General features: G+C 47.6%; 1 protein-coding gene across 3 annotated transcripts in view; it reads right to left on the bottom strand.

Annotated features, from left to right (window-relative positions):
• Positions 1–3,935: 3,935 nt before the first annotated feature.
• SEMA5A (semaphorin 5A) overlaps positions 3,936–21,361 on the bottom strand; it is a 476,129-nt gene continuing 458,703 nt past the window's right edge. For all 3 annotated transcript variants that reach the window (XM_047864782.1, XM_047864783.1, XM_047864784.1), the window contains exons 19-23: positions 14,630–14,800; positions 12,953–13,108; positions 11,489–11,536; positions 6,923–7,134; positions 3,936–4,254 (exon numbers count right to left, since the gene is read on the bottom strand). In XM_047864782.1, coding sequence (XP_047720738.1) covers positions 4,135–4,254; positions 6,923–7,134; positions 11,489–11,536; positions 12,953–13,108; positions 14,630–14,800 — 707 coding nt within the window. In that variant the 3' untranslated portion in view covers positions 3,936–4,134. The remainder of the gene's footprint in view (positions 4,255–6,922; positions 7,135–11,488; positions 11,537–12,952; positions 13,109–14,629; positions 14,801–21,361) is intronic.

The following is a 21,361-nucleotide window of genomic DNA, read 5'->3' as shown; positions in this document are numbered from 1 at the left end:
TGGAGGCTTAGGGACAATCCTGTTCTGTGGAGCACGGCTGCTTTGAGGCAGAAGTTCACTGGATCCACCGCTGGTACCTGCTGCCCTGGGGAGGTGCCCCAGAGCGCTCTTTTGGGACAGAAATGCGAAATTTGGAGTTGCCCCCAAATGCCACACAAGAAAACCCCACTGGAGTGTAAAAGACTTCCTGCCGGAGGTGGTGACAGTGCTGGGAAAATGTTCGCGGTTTATTCGGAGAGCAAGTAATTATCATAGAGAAGCATAAAGATGCGTGTGAATTCAAGCACTAGCAAAGCTGCCCTTTGTGCATCAAACAGGCATTTGGACAACATGACTATCTGAGTGCAGACTCCTACAGACTTCAAATAAAGTCTCCTCTGATCTTCAGTTTCACCCGCGTGTACCCCGGCAGGTGGCCCTGGGGACGCGGCATCCCCCGTTGGGACTCTGTCACAGCTTGGAAGGCTCTGCCCCGCCAGTGCCACCGCAGCCTGGGGTGCAAACGCGCACCCTCGTGGGCCGGGGGCCCCCACGGCCTCACCCTTGTGCGGACAGAGCAGGACACGAGGGCGCCCGGGGCGGAACCCCCTGCGGTCTGCGCAGTGGATCCCCCCAGGGTCCTGGCTTCAGACCCACAGAGCCGGCGGGTCCGGGCTCCCCACCCGGGACCGTCCCTCCCACTCGGCCCGGAGCCGCCGGGTCCCCATCTTCCCATACCCCCCTACTTCCCGCCCTTTCCCACCTCCTCTTCTCTTTGGCATCGGCCCTCGAGGCAGTGGGGCCAGACCCCGGCCCCCCCGGGCACGCGGGCGGCCCCTTCCCGGGGACCGGGCTCCCCCCGGGGCAGGGACACCCCGCTGCCCCCGCCAGCCGCCCCTGCACCTGCCTTGCACACGAGGCAGCGCCGGGGGTGAGCAGGCTCGGGCGTCCCCGGAGGAGGGGGCTCAGGGGCCCCCAAGGAAACGGGTCCCCGGCGAGGGGGGGGCAAACGTGCGGGGCAGCGCCCAGTCCGGTGACCGCGGGGCCTCCGTGGGGCAGAACCCACCCGGCCCCAGACTCCTCCGAAGTCCCAGTCCTGTGGCTCAGGGTGACACAAGCCCCGGGCTCCTCACCTCCACCCCACCCCCTCCCCACCCCACCCCCCGGTGGCCTGGGGAAGGGCCCTGCTGTGCGTCCTTCCTGCGGGAGGATGCAGCCCCCTGGTGACAGTCCCCTCTGGAGAAAGGACCCTGAGCAGCACCGCCCCTGGGACTCCCTTCCAAAGAATTTGAATGTGAGACTAAAAGCCAGTGTCCTAACGAAAACCAGCCAAGCTTCAACCGTATCCAGAAATAATCCTAGAGATTAAACTGGGATTAGTGTCATTTGAGGTTAGGTTCAGAGGGGGTGCAGCTTTAAAAATATTAGTCTCTGTGCTGCTTGGAAGGAAGGAAGGAAGGAAGGAAGGAAGGAAAGAAGGAAAAGAAAAAGACAGAAGGAAACGGTCATTCAGAAACTTACAACAGGACCCACAGAGAGGGGAATCCCACACTCAGCCCCCAGGGAGGCTCCTTAGGGAGGAGGTCCCAGGGCAGGTGGTAAACACCACTGTAAAAACCCACCTGGGCTCACGCAACACAGGACGTGTGAGGGGAGGCACAGACACATGAAAGCTAGAAAAGCAAGTTACTCCATAGCTGATGACAATACTTCGACTATATTTGAAATTATTCTAAACCAATTGAAACTCTGTGAAATAAGGAGAATGCGAGAGAGACAGAGGAGAGACAGAGAGAGAAAGAGAAGCCAGAATAATCTGTCTTTGAGGGGAGTGTCCAGGAACAAAAATGAGGGCCTTTCTTTGCAGTGATAAATCCAGGATGTAGGCAATCGCCAGCGTGACAGTTCGGTGTGGAAGGTGGATGCTGTCACGGGCCACAGCATGACACTGACTGAAGTCCAGCCTCGACAGCATTGAGAAAGCATTTCCAATCAGGTCCACTGATGCTTTCTTGAAATTAGTATCCTCTTTCCTTACGGAAATAAAATGACCTTTTAAGCTTAGAAAACCCTCGGGGGAGGGATTCAAAAACAACTATAACATGCTTCATGGTGAAGGCGTTTTTCTTATAGAAAAGTGATTAACACCAGTTGAAAATCTAGCTCTGGAACAAAGAGGAAACCATCGGACTGAATTTCACCTCCTGAGTATGGACTTTGGCTCTGTGCGTCCAGACAGAGTCGTCTCAAACAGCAGACAACAATGCAGGAGAGGCCACATGAACTCCCCACCAGAAAGACCCAGAACACCATTCGCTTGCAATCTACCAGGCCTCTCTGAGACCACCTGCCATTTAAAATTGAATTTTAGTACAGTAGCTTGTGGAAGCCTGGGTACATGGCATTATTTTCAATGCAACAATATTCATTAGCAAACATGGGATTTTTTCCCCCCAACACTTTCTGAGATTGTTTCTTTACATGGGGTAGGATAAAACATGTGTGCTAATAAGTCTGTGCTCCTCAACGCCCGTGCTATGTATCTTCGGAAACCGGAAGGTTCATTGAGCAAAAAGAACACATTTTACTGACCACTTAGGCATCAGATGAACAGTTTCAATCTTGTTCTTACTTTCGAAGACTAGTCAGCCAACTGCCATGTATTATTTATCAGTTGCTTATGAGTAATTTATCCCGCTTTTTTTTTTCCTTTCTGGAGACCTCTATGAATAGTATTATAACACTCTGAAATGCTTAGCAGTGATCAATGCTCAGAACCACAGGGATCATTAAAAACCTCACATCCCTGCTTTCTCAAGGTACATCTTGAAATGCTGTTGCCTCCATGCAGGGAGAAGCGGGAGGGGGCAGGTAGGAAGGCAGCACTGAGACAGAACCCAAAGGCACCAGAACTGGACATCTCCTCCTCACCTGACCCGGAGGCGGCAAATGACAGCTTGGGGGGCACTTTGCTATTTACAGCGTGGGGGTGAAGAAAGCCAGCTTTACACATCAGTAATGCTCTGGGAAGGGGATGATGGCCATACACTAGTTCTATCGGGAGATAGAAATTAGAAAGTTGCCTTTCATTAAAGGTCAGTTCTTTCAATCCTTTCCATAACATGGAAGATAAAAAAAAAAAAATTAAAAATAAAAAAGTCGGTTCCCATTACATTCCAGTATTTTTAATGCTTTCCCCCATTGGTGTCATGAATGTTTAAGATTTTTTCTTTGTGGGGACACAGAAGGTGTGGCGTCTATCCAAATGTTGAGCAAGTGCTGGTTTTACGGGTCGTCTCTTCAGGATGCTACTATGGACTGGACAGGGGCGGGGCAAGGAGCTCCCTGGAATGCTGTGAAATCCAGGAGGGAGACTATGGCTAGCCTCGTAGCATCACACGGAACGCTGGACCCTTCCTTGTGTCTGTGGCTCTGGTCTGTGAGTGCGCCTCCACCAGGGATAACACAGTAACTGCATTAAGACCGGGGAAAGCGTGTGTCATACCTCACACCATCACCTCCGCAGATACAAGCCGGGGTGAATCCCTGCCCTTCCCCCAGGCAAGAACCGTTCCGAGTCCAAACACGCAAGTCGCTTCCACGGATTCCAGAGAATTATTCAGGTTGGGAAGACAGGGGATCCAGGGTGCAGAACTCTATGGCCACATTCGCATTCTTCATTTCATCAAATACTTACAGACCTAACACGCCTTATGGAGAACGGGGACTCTCAGCTGAAGTGTCTCTTTTGTTGGATTAAAACATCATAAAGATTTATGCCCCAGAGCAGGAAGACATTCCTATTTCTAAAGACTCCTTCCCATGTGGGTGGTACATTTAGTAAAAAGCTCAAGAAAACAAGTGACTTGTTAGAAAAAAAATGGACTGAACACAGTAAAACAAAACAAAACAAAGCCTCACACCATGGCTCACTCAACAATGATCAAGCATTGAGACCAGATTTTCACGACATCATATTTAGATCTGTGTTGCTTTTAAGGATGTCTGTTTTTGGTAGCAATGGGAAACTCATGGCTTGAAATGCACTTGAAATGTATCCAAACTTCAATGCTGAAGTCTTGGAAACATGGGCAGTCATGGAGCACAGGCCTTGAGGAACTGGGGAATTACAAGAAGCCAAAAATATAACAACTATTAGTACTCGTCGTAATTGTTGAGATCTGTAAAGTAGGCATTAGAATAGGTTTTCCCAGTGAGATGCGGGTTGAAGTATTTGTTTCTTTCCTCTAGGATCAAGTTGTTTTTGTTAAATGCCTGTAAAAAGGAAAATGATTAAGGAAAAGATTTAAGAATACTCCATGGGCAGTATTTCAGAAAAAAAAAAAAAAAGAATATAATGAGGGCACGACTATGCTGAATATGAACTCCCTGCTAAGGTTCCATTGTCTTAAAAGGTGTTTTCTCACTTATTTGCTTCCGCACGTAATTTGCCTTCCTGAAGACCTGCCTCGTAACTACAATGAAGCTGGTGGTTTTTGATAAATAGATTTGGAGTATTCCAAACCTTCAAAAAACCTTAAACTCTAGTGACTTCAAATCAACACTTTGAATGTTGTGTAACTCTTTAAGCAGCATTCTAATTATCATGGATACGTAGGCGGAAAAGAGATTTCGAAGTAGATGCATGAAATTTCAAATGACTTCACTGCTCGTCATTCTCTACACTTGTTGAGCATGAGACGAGGAAACAGCCATTCTGAGTCACCCTCTGGGCATTTGCCAGCATGACAACCCTGCTCAGACCCAGCCAGGGTGTGCATGCCTACAAGAGGACCAGAGCTCCTGCCATAAGTTCCTGCCTTGAGCTGAGCCTGCAAAAAGTCAGTGACGTCTGCCCCAACCACCTTGTGAGTAACAGGTGCCTGCTACCCTCTCTCTGTCTCCTGCTCACTGCTGACCTGGGACGGGGGACTGCCCTTCCCCAGGCTCCTGGGATGTGTCAGTAATAAACCATGGGACTTGACTTCTTTTGGGCGAGTGTACTGAAACTGTGCCTTCAGTCAAAACAAGCCTGGGGTTTCCACTTCCCCAAAGTGGGAGCTCGGCTGCAGAGGGAGCTGCCTGCCGATCCCATGGGGGTGGCCTGTGCCTCCTCACTCCACAGGTCAGAGTACGCATATTCTTAATTTGACACACCAGCTATGGGCCCCCTAACACAGGCTCCTGTAGCCACTTCTGACACAGATGCCCTTCCTTATTAAGTCATTAAAGGCACCTATACTTCCAAAATGCTAAACTATGCCAGGTGGAGTGCAAATATTGGAAAAACTGAAATAAAGATGCAGGATGGTCGGCAGAGGCCAACTGTCCTGGATTGGTCTGGGCAAGGTATCAGAAGAAAGTTCCAGAAGGATCCTCAGCGCTACCCTGCTGCCCTCGTAGAAATGAAATTTCTTATTATCTCGAGTGGCTACTGGATCTTAAGTGAGAACAGAAGACCAGCTAAATTATCTTGAGACACTTGGAGTGACACACAAGTTGATAGGTTGGAATCACATTTAGAGGAGCCCCTTTCTTGGGTTCTGAAGGCTTGTTTGGAAGGTTCTTGCTCGTAAAAGGAGCTCACGTTCCTTCTCATACTCTGGGATCTCTGCTCTGAGACATCGTGAGGGGCGTGTTATTAGTGCCTGGTGCTTCATTCCCCAGCCCTAGCACGTGATTACTACAAGGTGCTGAAGGGTTCTGGATCCTGGGGGTAAGCAAGGCCCATGGGTAAAAGTCAGCTGGCTCTGTCTCTGTCCCAGTGCTAGAGAAAGGGGCCTCATGGTAGGAGGGAAATAAGAGAGGGCACTGTGGATCCCAGGACACAAGCCCTTTCAATCACCTGAAGTTGTAAGTGCTAAAGACGTTCCATATTCCCACATGGGAAGGAAATCAAAGGAATTTCAAAGGAGATCATAGCAGAGAGAGTCTCCACGCGCTCCCTAAAAATGCTCAGGGGAACCACCAACTTAACAGGAATATCAAAATGAGAATTTCGTTCCTTCACATGGGTGGTAGGGCACACTGGGTGAAGCAGACAAGAGTCCTTGACGTCCTTCCAGTCATACCCCCGACCTCCTGTATGTTATCTCATTTAAACTGTGCAACAAAGATATGACAGTACATATTGCTGTACCCATTTTAAAGACGAAGAAACTGAGGTTCAAAGAAGTAACTAACTTGTATTCCAAAACCTGATGCACAATGCCTCAAATAAAGACCACATTTATTTTGTCAGGCACTAGTCAAGACATAGGAGAAAATGGAGGCTCAGTGACTGTGAATGACTAGCGTTAAGTTTACTCAGTTGGTGACTCATGAACTCAGCTCTTTCTGGTCCAAAGCGGATACCCTTTCCACTCTTTCTTCGTTCCTTAGAACTGGCCTCTTATTTCTGGGTGGATCACTGAATTAATCACCCGCTGGGAAAATCTAACAGAACACTTCACCCCACACCAGCCACATAGCACTTTTGCAGCATGCAAAGCTGAAGAGACTTCATTATGCATACAAATTATTTGAAGATAATTTTTATAATAATGTGACAGTTTTTCTCAGGATCCCATCGGGGTGATTCCAGCAATGAACCTGTACATCGGATTACCCAACCCCGGTCCTCATTACCACTGTCTGGCAAGTACAGGTCCTCGGCCTGGAGCTCTTCTCTTTGACAAGACCTCTCTTTGAACATGGAAGGCACCGTGGAGGCAGAACTGGACAGTGGCCAATGACTCAGTATTTTCCAGCATTTTATTTGTTGCCGCTTCTGTGTCCTGTTTCTAACCCACTTCCCCATATAAGATGCCACCTTTTCTTGCAGGCAAAGGAAAGCCGAGAAGGCAGCTCATCATGAAGCACACCTATTACCTTACCCTCCCCTCCTTCACTCAAGCCACCGCCCCCGGGGTGCTGCTTGGCCATCTGTCTGCCGATCCCTTACCTTGATGGCTTCCACTGAGTCGTACTTGTCCAGTTTGTTAATATGGTTAGTTATGCTGGTGTTGAGAGGGGCGGGAGCAACAGGGTGGATGACGGTGGCGTCGTGGGACTGCTGCTGGTACCGCTGGCAGTAGGTGTAGACAAGTAGCGTAAGGAGGCAGCCCAAGATGGAGCTGCTCAGCCCCACGGCAATCATGTGGAACATGTTGAACTCTGGGAAGACAGCATCACAAGTGACGCTACTTTGGAAAAGAACACGCTACTCAACAGCTCAACGCACTCGGATGGGGACAGAAAAGCAAAATGAAAGGCCCCTGACCAATTCCAAACTTCAAGCAATCACAGGACCTTCCTTTGAAATGTCACGGCCACCAGGACACTTCCCCCCCAGGAAGTACAGGTTATTTTGCGTTAAAGATCTTATGGATTACAATCGGGTTTTTGGACATCACCTGAATACACTAGCAGAAGCATTTTTTTTTTAAAGGCTTGTACAAGTCTGCTTGTCTGTTTCAAGTGTGGCATGATTTCTGGTCTATGCGGTTACTTGAGAACATGTTTTCCATGCTCCTTAACCGGTGGAGGATCCCTGCCTACGGCCTGGCTGTGTCTCACGAACAAAGTGAGAATGCATTTACTGCTTCCAATTACTGCTCAAAATTACTGTATTTTGGAGACCTTGTAAAGAAAATGGTTTACACCAAAGAAATAAAGGATTTGTGCCAAAGGAATAAAATATGATCTTTTGATGGTCATGAAATAGCCCTCTTTTACATATTTTTGTTTGTGTTAAGTAGCATCTTTGGGTTATTTTCCTTGAGTTATAAATACAAGATGTAGAAAAAATGAGTGGACGTGGATTTCTGTCTCTAATATGTGATTGGCTCGAAGGACATCAAGGTAACATAATTAAGACCTTTGTAATGTCTGAGAAACAACCAAAAGAAAGTACAGATGTTCATCATGTCTTGGTAAAACGTGGTACAAAAAAAGTTTCCAGACTTTCAGGGAATAAAGACATTTGAGTAATGCTCATGAAGCTGGACTTAGTGAAAATAAGGTGAAGGACAACTCAAACTTAGTTTTTCTATGCTGTGTTGGCTCTACGTGGCCAACCTGTTGCCTGTGGGTTATTGGTCTCTGTCACCTGCACAGGGCACATCCCGAGGACTGCCTTTCAGCCACGGTGTCCCCTCCATCCACCACCAGGGGGCGCAGTGTCACCCACGCTCTTCCCAGATCTGTCCATCCTGCACCCAAACAGAACCATGAGAATGCCTGCTAGGCACACTGCAGACACCAGGTGAGTCCCAGGGTGATAGCAAGAGGTCCCCAGGCTCTCAGGGAGAGAAGACCTGCAAGTTTGTCCTCTGCACCCAGGCCATGGGGTGTATGTCCCTCAACTACCCTGGCTCCTCCCTGAGGACTTTCAGAGTCACATTCACCTCAGCTGGGTCCACTCACTGAGGTGCCCTCACTGTCCCCACATCCTGACGTCTCCCTCTAGGCTGTGCCCTTTGCTGCTCCCGGATGCTGCGTTCTGGGGACCCCTGAGAGAGGGAGCTGCCTGCCCAAGTGAGCACAGAGCCTGGGTTCGCTGCGAGCCACAACCCACTTGCTCCTACCTGAATCCTAATGCAGGTGTCCAGTGTCTTCAGCACCAGGACCTGGATAATCCAGGCGGAAGTTACTAGAATATTCTACAAGTCATCTATTCCCCAACACCCACCTGTTTTTCACTTTTTGGTTCTTTGGTCAGTGGTTTAACAAAATGGAAGCAATTCATAAACCTCTGGCCTTTCCCGATTTTGTCTGGAGCCTCTAGAACTGGAGACCCCCAACCTGGGAAGGGTGGACAGAGCCTCCGGGGAGCTTTCCACCAGCAACCGCCCGAAATGTCTACTATAACATTGAGGCTGTGCCCAAGGTAAGCAAGAGAGGATCTCACATATGTTGCCATTGTTTTATACTTTAGCCAATTGGACTCCCCAGGGTCAATGCCACCTACCGATAAAAGTACTGTCTGCTGCACTGATAACAGTTTATTGTAACATATGAAAGATGTATGATGCTTTCCATATGCAGATGCTTTGTCATCAGTCCAATGAATCGTGCTTGCAGGTGCCTAGGGAAGGCTGGGGCCAGCTGACATCTTTATGAGGATTATATAGTCTTTGTGTCTCGTGCAACTAAAAATAGCTAAATTGAAAATTTTCAATAGGCCTATGCTTTTCCGCATTGGGAAAAATAGTGCCTATTAAATCTCTTTTGAATTTGCTTAGCGTGGCTCTTTCCTTTGAATGTGTTTTTTCTGTTGTTTTTGGTCAGTAGTGTTGGAATAGAAACCCACTACCCAGTTGGCTCCAACTGGCTGTTTTCTGTACAAAATTTGATGGATTTTCCTTCAAATGGAAAAAAGACATCTATGTTGCCTCCTGAAACATCCCGAAACATTTTGCTAAGTAATTCCTTTTACCTCTCAGCCCTACACTCAGATCCATACAACCTCTTACTTGCCTATCCTGGTGGGTCAATGTTAGCAGCCTAAAGATCTAAAAACTCAGTTCTGAATATTATAAGATCTCTGTGACTTAACCGCATGTCAAGGTTTGATCTTGGGTTGGGGAGCCAGTTAGCCCAGCTGACCCGGACACACAGAAGCAGCATTTTAGGACTGGGAGCGGGCTTTGCACCATGTTCTCCCAAGTGCTCAAGGCCCTTGAAGGTCTCCTGTATCCTAACCCAGAGAGGGCTGGCCAGGGAAAATGGTTTCTAAACCTGTGGCAGGCGTGGAGGGCCAGTCAACTCTGCAGAGGCAACTTCTGGTTGACTCCAGGTTCCGCCTTGGCCTTCCCAGAGGACAAGAATACTCCTCAAGAATTCTGGTTCACGGAATCTTGACCTACGCTGCCTCTGAGGGCAGCAGGTGCCCCCAGGCCCCAGGTCCAGAGTGTCCAAGAGTATTTGGCTCCAGCCACTAGACACAATCCTCCCAGATACTCACTGCCAGGATACTCTTCCTGTGGCACTCTGGCCTTAAAGCTCACACTCAGATCCCACTGCCTGGGTCCACACCCTGGCTCCGTTGCTGACTTCCTGGTGACCTTCACCCGTGGCCTCCTCTCTCTGACTCTCAGCAACCCTAATGCAGACGACAGTGCCTAGCTGCTATCCCTTTCCTAGAATTTGCAAAACCCAAATCTCTGGCACCTGATTTTTCCTCGCTCAGCTGGCAGCAAAGCATGACTTGACCTGACCCAGTCTGCTGCAGAACGGACTAGAGCTGCAGAGGGAGTGTTAGCATTTTCACTTTGCGCGCATCTTACAACAGCATCATTAAAGAGACTGGTTACAGAATGTGGCCCCGGGCACTGCAGCGTGTTATGTAACAGACATTGCATGCCCTGTATTACCCATCTGAAATCTGGTGAAGGCTGGATTCCGAAACCCTTTCCTATCTGCGAAGGTTTACATTAAGGAACTGTGGGCTGTGGCACCTCCATGAACACTCTCTGTGAGGATCAAATGGGACGCTTCTTGCCACTTAATTCAGTGGCATATAGTGACTGATCTTACAGCTATGATTATTTTTATGGGAGCTGGTATATATTTATCTTCCAGCTGGATCCCAAGTGAGTAACTGTCAGTCTGTGAACCCACTGAACTCGTGTAGGTCAGACACCAGACCCTGCATTTCTCAGGCACTGGGGCCTTTTATGATGCGACTGTTGGTTCCAGAAGGGCTGGGGCTATTTGTGTCTCCATGATAAACTCAATGTCCCTCACAAAACTCCAAGAGTGGGTGGTCAGCTAAGATTATTGAATGAACAGATTGACAGCTACCTAAACAGAAAAACTGTGATGGTGGACTCTTAATTAATGTAGCTAATCACAGTAAGTACATTCCTAAAACACACCCACGAAGCTCCTGATTCCATATGAACACAGAGACAAAAGCCTGAGGCTGAGCTGTCTGGGACTCCCCTGATGGAATGGATTCTGGAAGGAATGGGTATTTGTAGGTCACCAGCCACATGTATGAATATGCCATCTCAGTGTGGATATCGGGTCGGTTTAGCAAAGGTGGACGGACAGAGGGTGGGCTTTGATCAATGGACCGTCAACCCATCCTGCTCAGACAAGATAAACATAGACAGTAAAGTCTAAATTTATCATGAACTGGAACCAGAGATTGTGATTTATATCATTTGGGTCTGCAGAAAGTTTAAAAAATTCCTCTAGAGGTGTAGGTATAACCTTACGCCCCATTATAATTTTGTCGCTCCAGCGGCCTGGAGGTTTGAAGCTGGCTGCCATGTATTTGTGATGATCCCAGTCTAGCTACTGCACCTGAGAACCACTGATCCAGATGTCAAATATTGACTATTTGTAGTTACACTACCAAAGTGGAAGGGGTTTGGATCAAGAGTTTCTCCCGTCGGTTTTTCTTGGCCCAAACATCATATGAAACATATGGGAAGAGAAATGATTAGAAAATAGCGGAAATCAACGAAACACTAGTTTAAGAAAAAAAGTTAAAAAACATTAGTTAAAAAGAGGAACTTACCCCCACACCTTTTCTCTTCTACACTACTGGATCTCGCCACAGATACTTCTGGAAAAAATTAAATCATGACGTTGGGTGTTGGGAAGGAAGCAAACATCAATGGTTCATTTACAAAATATCTAATGATTTCGAGTTTTACGTGAGTCCAAGTTCCAAAAGCTTGACTAATTGTTAAAAAAAACAAATCACATGTGCTTCTTTGTTCTAACCAACCTGAGCTGTACTTGGTCAAGGTCATCTAGATGGGGAACGAGTGAGATTCGTTACCACAGAAAGAAAAGGCTATGGTCCTTTGGCTCGAAACCAAGGCACTAACTTCGAAAGAAAGCCAAGTGTGTGCTGGTTTTCCGCTATCATATATTCTGCCAGCTGTGAACCCCACAGCGTCTGCCTCGGTCTTCCCACCTCCGATCTCTGGTTGCATCAAAGCCAGTGTTGCCAAATTCCCTGCAGAGGAGGGGACTGATCCACTGGAGCTCGAAGAAAATTGCCACAACAAATAAAGTCCCTATTCAGAGCTCACTCATGCTCTTTGCCATGACACACACAAATACACAAATAAAATGCCAGTGAGGGAACAGATCCCGAAAACGTTTTAACCCACAGGGATCAAGGATCAAACACCATGTCGGAAGACCGGAGACGTGATTCTTTCCTGTAACGAGAATGTTTCTCTGCGTAACAAGAATTAGCAACGTGTCTCTGGTTAAGAAGGAAAATGACACAATGCTTGCAGTTCTACACCATACACGATGGAAGTGCCATACAAGACTAACGCTACTAATTTTCTGTAACATATGATTACCTTTTTCCGTAAGTGGAAGAAAACAAGGTAGTTACCTATAACTATCTTGAAACAGGTTGCTCTCTGCTTTGGTCCACATCAATAGATGTAAGGCCCACAGTGGACACGTACAAAATGACTTAAAGTATCTAACACCGTGCTTACAGTGAACATGCGACAGATGATTTGTTACTATCGATAAGTAAACATCAATTTCACGTGGAAAAGCCTATTGGCAAAGGCAAAAGCTAATCTCTTCTCCAAGATGAGCCCCCTGGTACATTTCCATTTTCCCAACTATATCAAAGTTGCAAAAGAATTGTCCCCTTTCCTCTGTACAAACACCTGCACACAACATTACAGAAGCATTTAACCTGTTAAAATAACAAACTAACCTATTTTAATTTTTTTGAGCAGAATCTTCTCGCTGTGTTATAGTCAGTAAATTGTAAAAGACACTGTGCTAAAAAAAAAAATCGTAAAACTCATGGCCTAAATGCAACCCACAGTTATCTGTAAATCTATCGTCTAATTACCTTGAAACCACAAGAGTTGATAGGATCATCTCCGTTTCACCAAAAGCGACCTCCAAGGACAGCTAACACTCCCACCTATGACTCATCTCCTCTCTAAACAATGGAAATGATTTTGTTCACCCCGATAAGCATCTCTGCTCTTACCTGGGATGAAATTGGAATCAAACACACACGGCCGGCTCTCCGTGGTGTTTCCAGAACACTGGCTGCCCACAGGGAACAGAAGGATGCACTGGCGGGCACGGATCTGGACTCCAGACACGTCACACTCAGACCAGTCTGACCACTCCGACCAGCTCTCTGCAATGACCAGAAGGGGACGGGACAACACTGCCCACTGAGATCGATCGACCTGGAAGCACCACAGGTCATATACGTTACATTAAATTTTCACACTACAATTTTAACGGGTCTGTGTATAAATAAGATGGACAGGTAGCCTCTGACCGCTCCAGGAAATAAATTACACACGGGCATGGATAGAAGAGCTGGTATGCCTTTGATCAAAAATCAAATGTGCTTCAAACACATTTTCTAGAACCCATGTTATTTTACTGCTTTCAACTCATTGTACTAGACACTCAATAAGCTAATTCGTGAGGTCCAGCAGTGTAGACATGGGCAGTGGTCGGGGGAGAGAAATCATCAGTGAGGACACCATTTTCCACCTGGCAATGCTCCCCGATGAAGGCCAGCCCTCAAAGGTTTTCCTGCAAAATTCCTACAGGCCTCAGAGCTCCAGCAAGAGAAATGACAATGTGTGAATGAGAAAGCCCTGGTTGCTGAAAGGGGTGTCGAATGCTTTCGCTTCTGTTACAAAAACAATTGTGCAGAGTCAATATACCAAAGTCAGGCTGTACTTGAGGAAGAATTTATTTTATCCCGTGTTTACTGTTGCCTATGTGCGTAAGATCGGTGCACGAGTCTTGAGTTAAGGCCCCAAGCTGAGTGATAAAAGGTCACTTCACCCTGAAGTGGAAAATTTGCTAGGATTTGTTAAATTCGCCCAGGCTTACGGATGTGTGAAAAGAGAGAGCAACCCTTATATTTTAAGTAAGGGGTTTAAAAAATATAAATAAAAAAGAACTCTCTGTATTTTTTGAAAATATTAAACACATTAAAAAGACATGTTTCTATGCGGGTTGCTTTTTTCTTCTTTTTAGATTTAAGCATCATCTTTGCATTACAGGGGAAGTTTGGAAATCAGACGTGTGCCTTGATGCACTGTAAAGACATGACATTTTTCCTCAAAAATGTGTCAAGTGCCAGGTTTGAGGATGACTGAGAATCTGGTTTCTAGGCACTGTTCTGTATAAATGGAACCTTCCAGAAAGATCTGCAGGAGCAAGTTAAAAACAAAAAAGGATGAGCATTTCAATGTCAAAGTTAGACTCAGAAGAGGGCGCCTCATTCATTCCTAGCGGGCCCTGTTGGGTGGGGAGGCTGTTACAGTGCACCCACTGGGCACCTGTGCTAGCCAGCCTCGGAGCTTGCCCACCCCCGTCCCCCAGACCTGAGGCCGAGTCCTTCCCAAGGGCTCTCCTTGCTCCCCACTCTGATTTTCAGATCCCACTACCAGGTTAAACCTTCTAATGAGACATTGTGATAACGAGTTTCTGTTACTAGTTGTGACACTGTTGACGTGCTGGCAGCTATTTTAATGCAGAACAGTGGGATATGGTCAAGGATAACTGTGAGGGATGAGGTGCTCCTCTCTTTCAGGATTTGCTGTCGTGGGCTACCATCAATTTCTCCGTTTCTACATCAATCAAGGGAAGAGGCGAGTCTGCCCCGAATCGCGGAAGCCTCCTGGCTGCTCACCGGGGCAGGGCTGCGTGTTGCAGAGAGCTTCCTCCGTATGTAGCCCCAGGCAGATGTCTCCTCCGTAGGCTGGGGCCGGGTTTGTGCACGAGCGGGTCCTCATGTAGTGTCCACCGCCACAGGTCGCCGAGCATTTTGACCAGGGAGACCAGCAAGACCACACGCCATCCACTGGGAAGGGACACAAAGGCATATGACTTCTGAACTCCTAATGTGACCAGCCTGATGCGGCCGCAGATAGAACATGCATCATGGGAGGCCATCTGCACACGCCCCTGACCACTCCCAGGGCTGTCTGGCCTCTTCCTCTTGGTGACCAAACCAGTTTTGTGTATTTCTCCCTCTGCTTTCTCGGTTCCTCTTACTTGCTCTTTCAGGAAATGTTTCCAAGCATATGACAAGCAAGCACGAAGATAGCCAAGGAATGCTATGTACGCATAACAAAGTCCCAGTTCTGGGAAGGACCATTAACCACATTCCGTGGTCATTACTGGGAAGGCCAGGGAGCGCTCACCTTTGCTAACCACAGAGTGGACCTGCAGCCAAGGATCAGCAGTTGTGGACACAGGCTTCCTTACTAATTACATTACGATGTGCTCCACGAGAGCGGGATAGAAAGGAGCCAACGGGTCCTGGCAGGAACCGTGAAGGATGCTTCTAGATGGGGGCATCAAACAACCCGACTAAGCATAAACCACACTGCCTTGGAAGTGCACTGACAGGAGACCAAAGACAGGAATCCCCAAGATCTGCGGCCAGACTTCAGGATGATAATGCAGGTGAGTTTTACACGAAGGGCGTGAGGCATAACTGGTTCCATGACTGCTGGTGACCCAGAGCATGACTCCCGTTCTCCCCAGGCCAGGCTTCTGATACCTGCCCACGGGCCTCCTGAACGCTGGGATCAGCGGCCCGCCTGGCTCTGGGACCTCAGGGCTTGCCCCACGTTAGGTGAAGTTGCTAAAACAGACACCTCATCTGGCTTCAGTCTCTGCTACTGTCATATCTGACCCGAGACACAGAATCCGAAGGAGGCTCCAGGCTCTGAGCTGTCGGCACAGAGCCCGACGCGGGGGGGCTTGAACCCACAGACCGTGAGATCATGACCTGAGCTGCAGCGGGATGTTTAACCCACTGAGCCACCCAGGCCCCCCCTCATTGTTACAATGAAAAAAAAAAAAAAACAAAAAACAGAAAAACAAAACCATTTCAAACCAATTTTAAAACGAGTCTGTGACCTAACTGGGAACTTTGTGACTCAAAAGTTTATACATTTTACTTAATAGGCAATAAGGTAGATTAGAGCCTAAGGGGGAACCCGTCAGATATATGCCACAGGCTGTGACACCAGCAAAAGGAGGCAGTCAGGTGTTTGCCTAGAATTGTGTAAGTTTCAAAAATCCTCTCCCACATCCAATCTTACTGGGAGGATGCTTGCTGGCTGTTTTTCCCGGAGCTGAAGTTTGGTCTCTAGCACATATACTTGCACACCCCCAAAAAGGGTGCCCCTAAGTCGTAGTGCCTTAGAGCGACAGGTGTCAAAGGTGTCAGAGTGTACACGGGAAAGTCTGGAGCTCAGAAGGGTCTACTGACTTGTTCTAGATGGTTCCAGAGCCCAATTTAGAACCAACCATGTGATCTGAGGATTCTTCACTTAAAAAAAAAAATAATGTTTATTTATTTTTGAAAGAAAGAAAGAGGCGGTGGGGGGTGGGGGGGGAGAAGGGCAGAGAGAGAGACCTAGAATCCGAAGAAGGTTCCAGGCTCTGAGCTGTCAGCACAGAGCCCGACGTGGGGCTCCAACTCATGGACCGTGAGATCATGACCTGAGTCAAAGTCGGACGCTTAACCGACTGAGCCACCCAGGCGCCCCTTGTGGCTAATGATAGACCTGCTGACCAATGGCCAACAGGTATATGAAACAATGCTCAACATCACTCATTATCGGGGAAATGCCAATTCAAAACCACCCTAAGACATCCCCCCACCCCTGCCAGGATGGAGATTATAAAAAGAATGACAGACAGATGATAACGCTGGTGAGGATGTGGCGAAATTGGAACCCTTGCACACTGCCGGTGCAAATGAAACCTGGGGCGGCCGCTGGGGAGACTACTATGGTGGTCCTCAAAAAATGAAAACCAGAGCTACTGTGTGACCCAGCAGTCCCGCTTCTGGTATAGATATCCGGAAGAACTGAAATCAAGATTTCTAAAAGATACCTCCATTCCTATGCCCACTGCACCACTGTTCACAGAAGCCAACACTATGCGCCTGTGTGGCACCGCGTCTGTAGTTAACGGTACCGTCTGGTGTTGTCCGAACAGTACAACTGTTCAACAGTATCGTCTTTTAATAAAGGTTTGTTAAGTCTTTGTTATCTCACGTGGGTGGCTCTCATGTTAAATATTCTTACTCAAACACAAAAAAAGGGTAAACACTTTAAAAATAAACCAAACATCGAGTGCTTTCCTTCGCAATCATTTTATGATCACGCAGGATCTAACGGTCACACACAGCAGGGAGCCAATAAGCTCCTATGTACAACCCACCTTGCGGTCTTTCAAACAGTGTTCGCTCCTATCCACATTTTCAACCAGTACGCTAAGTATCATCTCATCTCATCTAATAAAGGCTGCCCACCCCCGCCCCTCACATCGACTGTCCAGTGGGGATCGTGAAAAACATCCCCCAGCCCAGGACTGTTGGTTGTTTGACAGAGAGAGTGTCATTCTCGCTCAAAATGTGAGCAGTTTGGGGGCACATTTGTAACCGAACCCAGTTGCGAAAACGTTCCCACTTGTCAGTTTAAACCACAAGATCACATCGTACCTCTACCAATTGCCACGGCAATTGCTTTGCTCCAAGGGATATCGAAGAGTTGGGGAAATAGATGCTCCCTGTACAAAAGGAAATCAAAGGACAATTCCAGCCACTTCATTCCATCAGGTAGTCGCCCTGGTCTGTAATTGTCCGATGCCCCCAGACCGATTCTACCCTGCTCGTCGCCCCCCACCACGTCATCCTCGTGCTTATGTTTCAAATCTCAACCTTCCTCTGGGGGCAGTGACACTGGGGAGAAGGGGGATGGTGCTTTATACCGGGTGAAAAATGACATTGAGTATGGAAATGCCATTTCACATTAGGAAGGCTAACGTGTTTCCAAAACAGAAATAACAGCCTATTAAAAAGCTCCATGACGTAGCCTTCACTGCCAGGGAGCATGCAGAACCTGGTCGGAAAACAGGAACTTGGAAGCCAAGAAAACCATACAAATGTAGACTCCGTGCTAGCCATGCACACCAGGGGAACCGAGCTGGGCTGAGCACATGAAATCTTCCTTTTCCACTACATAAATTAGGCTGGACTAACAAAATAACTACACGAGTGGAAATAATAACTCGCTCAGTATTGCCCCCCTTGTCCTCACCACCAGCCTTGGTGGGGGGGTTGTATTCTAGAAATGTGGGACTGAAATGCAGAAGGGTTAGGGTGCAGAGGGAACGCGTGGGGAGCAGGCCTGGCAGGCTGAGCCCAGGACTCGGCACAGTGTAGGGTTTCACGTAACTTCTGTCCCGTCGCTAAAACTCCTGCGGGAATCTCCTCCTGGCCAAGAAAGACCAGCTCGTAGGAAGATCGGACAAATATACGAAAGCTCAGATCCCAGGTTTTTTGCAAGGAGCAAAGCAATCAATTGTAGGGAATTATTTTTGAGCAATGGAATGTATGGATTAGGTCAACTTCATAGAAGAAGATGCCAATTCGTGTTGGCATCTACCTACTACAATAACATAAGAATGGTGGCCACAGGAAGTACAGTTACTAGTGATCTAAAGAGCAAAGCAAAATGGAATGATTAACGTCTGAGTGTCAGGCATCCTGTGTGCTGTCGGAGATACAAAGCCCGACATTTACAGTTCTCCAGGACGTGGGCGTGTTTGACGTGGATTCCCCAACGTCCGGAGGCCTGGGCCACACAGGTTGTCACTGTAGGACAGCTGTGCTCTAGACTCCTCCAAGGACCCCTGGGCAGAAGTTTCCTGCAACAGCTGCCCCTACTCCAATCCTCAGTGCTCCTTCTGGGCAGAAGCTATGTCTCATGAGCCATTTTTGTTGCCTGTGGTTTACAGAACAAAGCGTGGACTCAGGCTTTGAAAGGCAGAGTGTTCTAAGCTCATCACAGGTGTCTAACATGTTATCTATAGAACACACATCTGCCCCAACTCATCACTTTGATTCATAGTCTGTCGTTCCCACTCAGGATCCTCCTCCCTCATATTTAACGTTTTCATAAATATACACAGACTCTTATTTGAATTTGAATAGTACTTGGTAACAAGGAACTACCTGTTGATTCTACCTTTGTAGGTCAAGATCTGGAATCCTTAGTTCTGAAATAAACGTGGATTGACAAAGGGAGTGAAGAAAGACCAAGCTACTGCTCAGTGTTGGAGGAAAATTACATAGGTGAAGTTACTACCAGACCAACCCACGGGAGGGGAGAAAGGATCATTTCAACATGATCACGACTTTACAACCTTATTGCAGTTTAGTATACAAATTGGAATTGGAGATCAAATTTTTCATTGACTGATTTAAAGGATTTTCCATTCATCTAGCCTTTGATTTTCAAATTTCACCATAATGAACAAACTTGTTTTTAAATAAGATACAGCGTCCATTTGTGGCTGTTCTTTATGGGCCCAATAGGACTAAGGATGAGTAAATTCACAGGGAGGAGAGTATCCTAAATGGGGTAAAAAAAATAGCCCTATTGCTGGATTTGCAGCTTGGCACCCACATCCCTGATTGCTTCCAATCCCCCCTTGCCAAGTTACATCCCTTCGTGTGTTCAGGAATTTTCTAGAAGGTGGGAGAGAGGATAGACATTTACCCAACTCAGTCGCCTGAACTTGCTCTTCCCAAGTGGAAAGTGATGGGGACCCGTCTGAATATTTCCACAACCCTCTGGAATGTTGGCTTTCAGAAAGAAAATGAGGACGGAGCTATTTCAAGACATTAGGGTTATGTGCACATGATACTGGCTTGGCCATCAAATCAACTGAAATACAAATAGCCCCCGAGTCATGTTAAGGGATGTGTCTGAGATGGGCCTGAGCCTTACATGCAAGGACCAGAGTGGCATCCAAATTATTTGGAGGAGACTTGAAGCTCGTTGACAGTGATGAGGACCCATGTCTGGATCCTGGGGAGGCGTGGGTGGATGGAGGGATCCTGACATTCCCCTGTCGCCCTCCCTGTTCAGTTTATAACACGTATCCTAATCTGATGATGTCACCAACAAACTGTCTCCCAGCTCCAGGGAGGAATCTTACTCTCTGTGCTGGGGCTGTGGGAAAGAACTGGCTTTGTGACCTTTCCCACCCCCTCAACATCACTTGGTTGGGAGAACTGAGTGGCTGAAGGGAAAAGTCCCCTGCGGCTGGAGAAATACAGGAAGAGACAGCCTAAAAGGGGCTGAGCAGCCCTAGGAACAAGGGCATTATTGGGATTCTCAGCTACAAAGCTGAGAGCTATGTTATTTTCAGTTTAATGTACATTTATTCATCCAGCCATCCAACTATTTATTCATCTACCAATCCACCCATCACCCATTCATCCCCCACCTATCCATCCATCCCTCATCTACCCATTATTCATCTGTCCATCCATCCACTTATCTATCCATCCACCAATTCACTCACCACCCATCCACCAATTTACCCAGCACCCATCCATCATCTATCTATCCATCTATTCGTCCACCACCCATCCATCTATTATCCATTCACCCATCTATTCATCTACCAATCCACCCATCATCCATTTATCCCCCACCTATCCATCCATCCATCAAATATCCAATTCATCTGTCCATCCATCCACCTATCTATCCATCCACCAATTTACCCAGCACCCATCCATCATCTATCCATCCACCTTTCGTCCATTCACCCATCCAACAAATGTTCACTGAGGACTGCTGCAAGAGAGTTCCTTGCTTAAGGAACTAAGAAACTTATTTGTACCCACTGAAAAAGATGCTATGCTTGCAGGCTTCTGTATCTTTAAAATCACTGTACCTGGTGTTTGGAATAGCCCTCCCTCACTCACCATCCCTGCTTGTCTATTTGGTCAACTCCTCTCTGTCCCTCAGGACCCAGTTCAGGGGCCACCTGATCGGGGTAGCTGCCATAATTCCGGCTCAATGGGTCCTTGGCTGATATAGTCACTACATCTGGTCATCAGCCCAATAGCCAGTGACCATACTGGGTTGACATCATTCCCAGGATGCCTCCTCATCGAACTCTAGGTTCTTTTCTGCCCGGGACCATATCACCATGCCCACGTATTCCCTGTGAATGGTGCACAGTGGGCTATCCAGAAATGTTTGCTGACAGAATTGAAGCAAAGAAGGAAGGGAGGGAGGTCAAGTAACCACGGGCTTGTTTTCTCATCGTTCCGTGAACGATCACTGAGAGCCCTTTCGTGGGTGCCAGGCTGATGCTGGGAGCCGGGGACACTGCAGGGAGTGCAGGGAATTCCGTCACAGAATTCCCGGCTGTCCTGGAGCCTTCACTTGACAGAGCCAAAGGCAACACGCACAGCTGTCAACAGGGTTTGGGTGGCCATGCGGCATCGATGACAGACTCTGACCACGGGAGCATCAGGTGGAAGCAAGTCAGGTGCCAGAGCCACATCCAGAGCTGTGGCAGTGGGGACACAGAGAGA

Source organism: Prionailurus viverrinus, chromosome A1, assembly GCF_022837055.1.
Source record: "Prionailurus viverrinus isolate Anna chromosome A1, UM_Priviv_1.0, whole genome shotgun sequence".
NCBI classification, from domain to species: Eukaryota; Metazoa; Chordata; class Mammalia; order Carnivora; family Felidae; genus Prionailurus; species Prionailurus viverrinus.
Note: the sequence above shows the minus strand (reverse complement) of the source record. Positions and strands in the feature narration are given on the sequence as shown.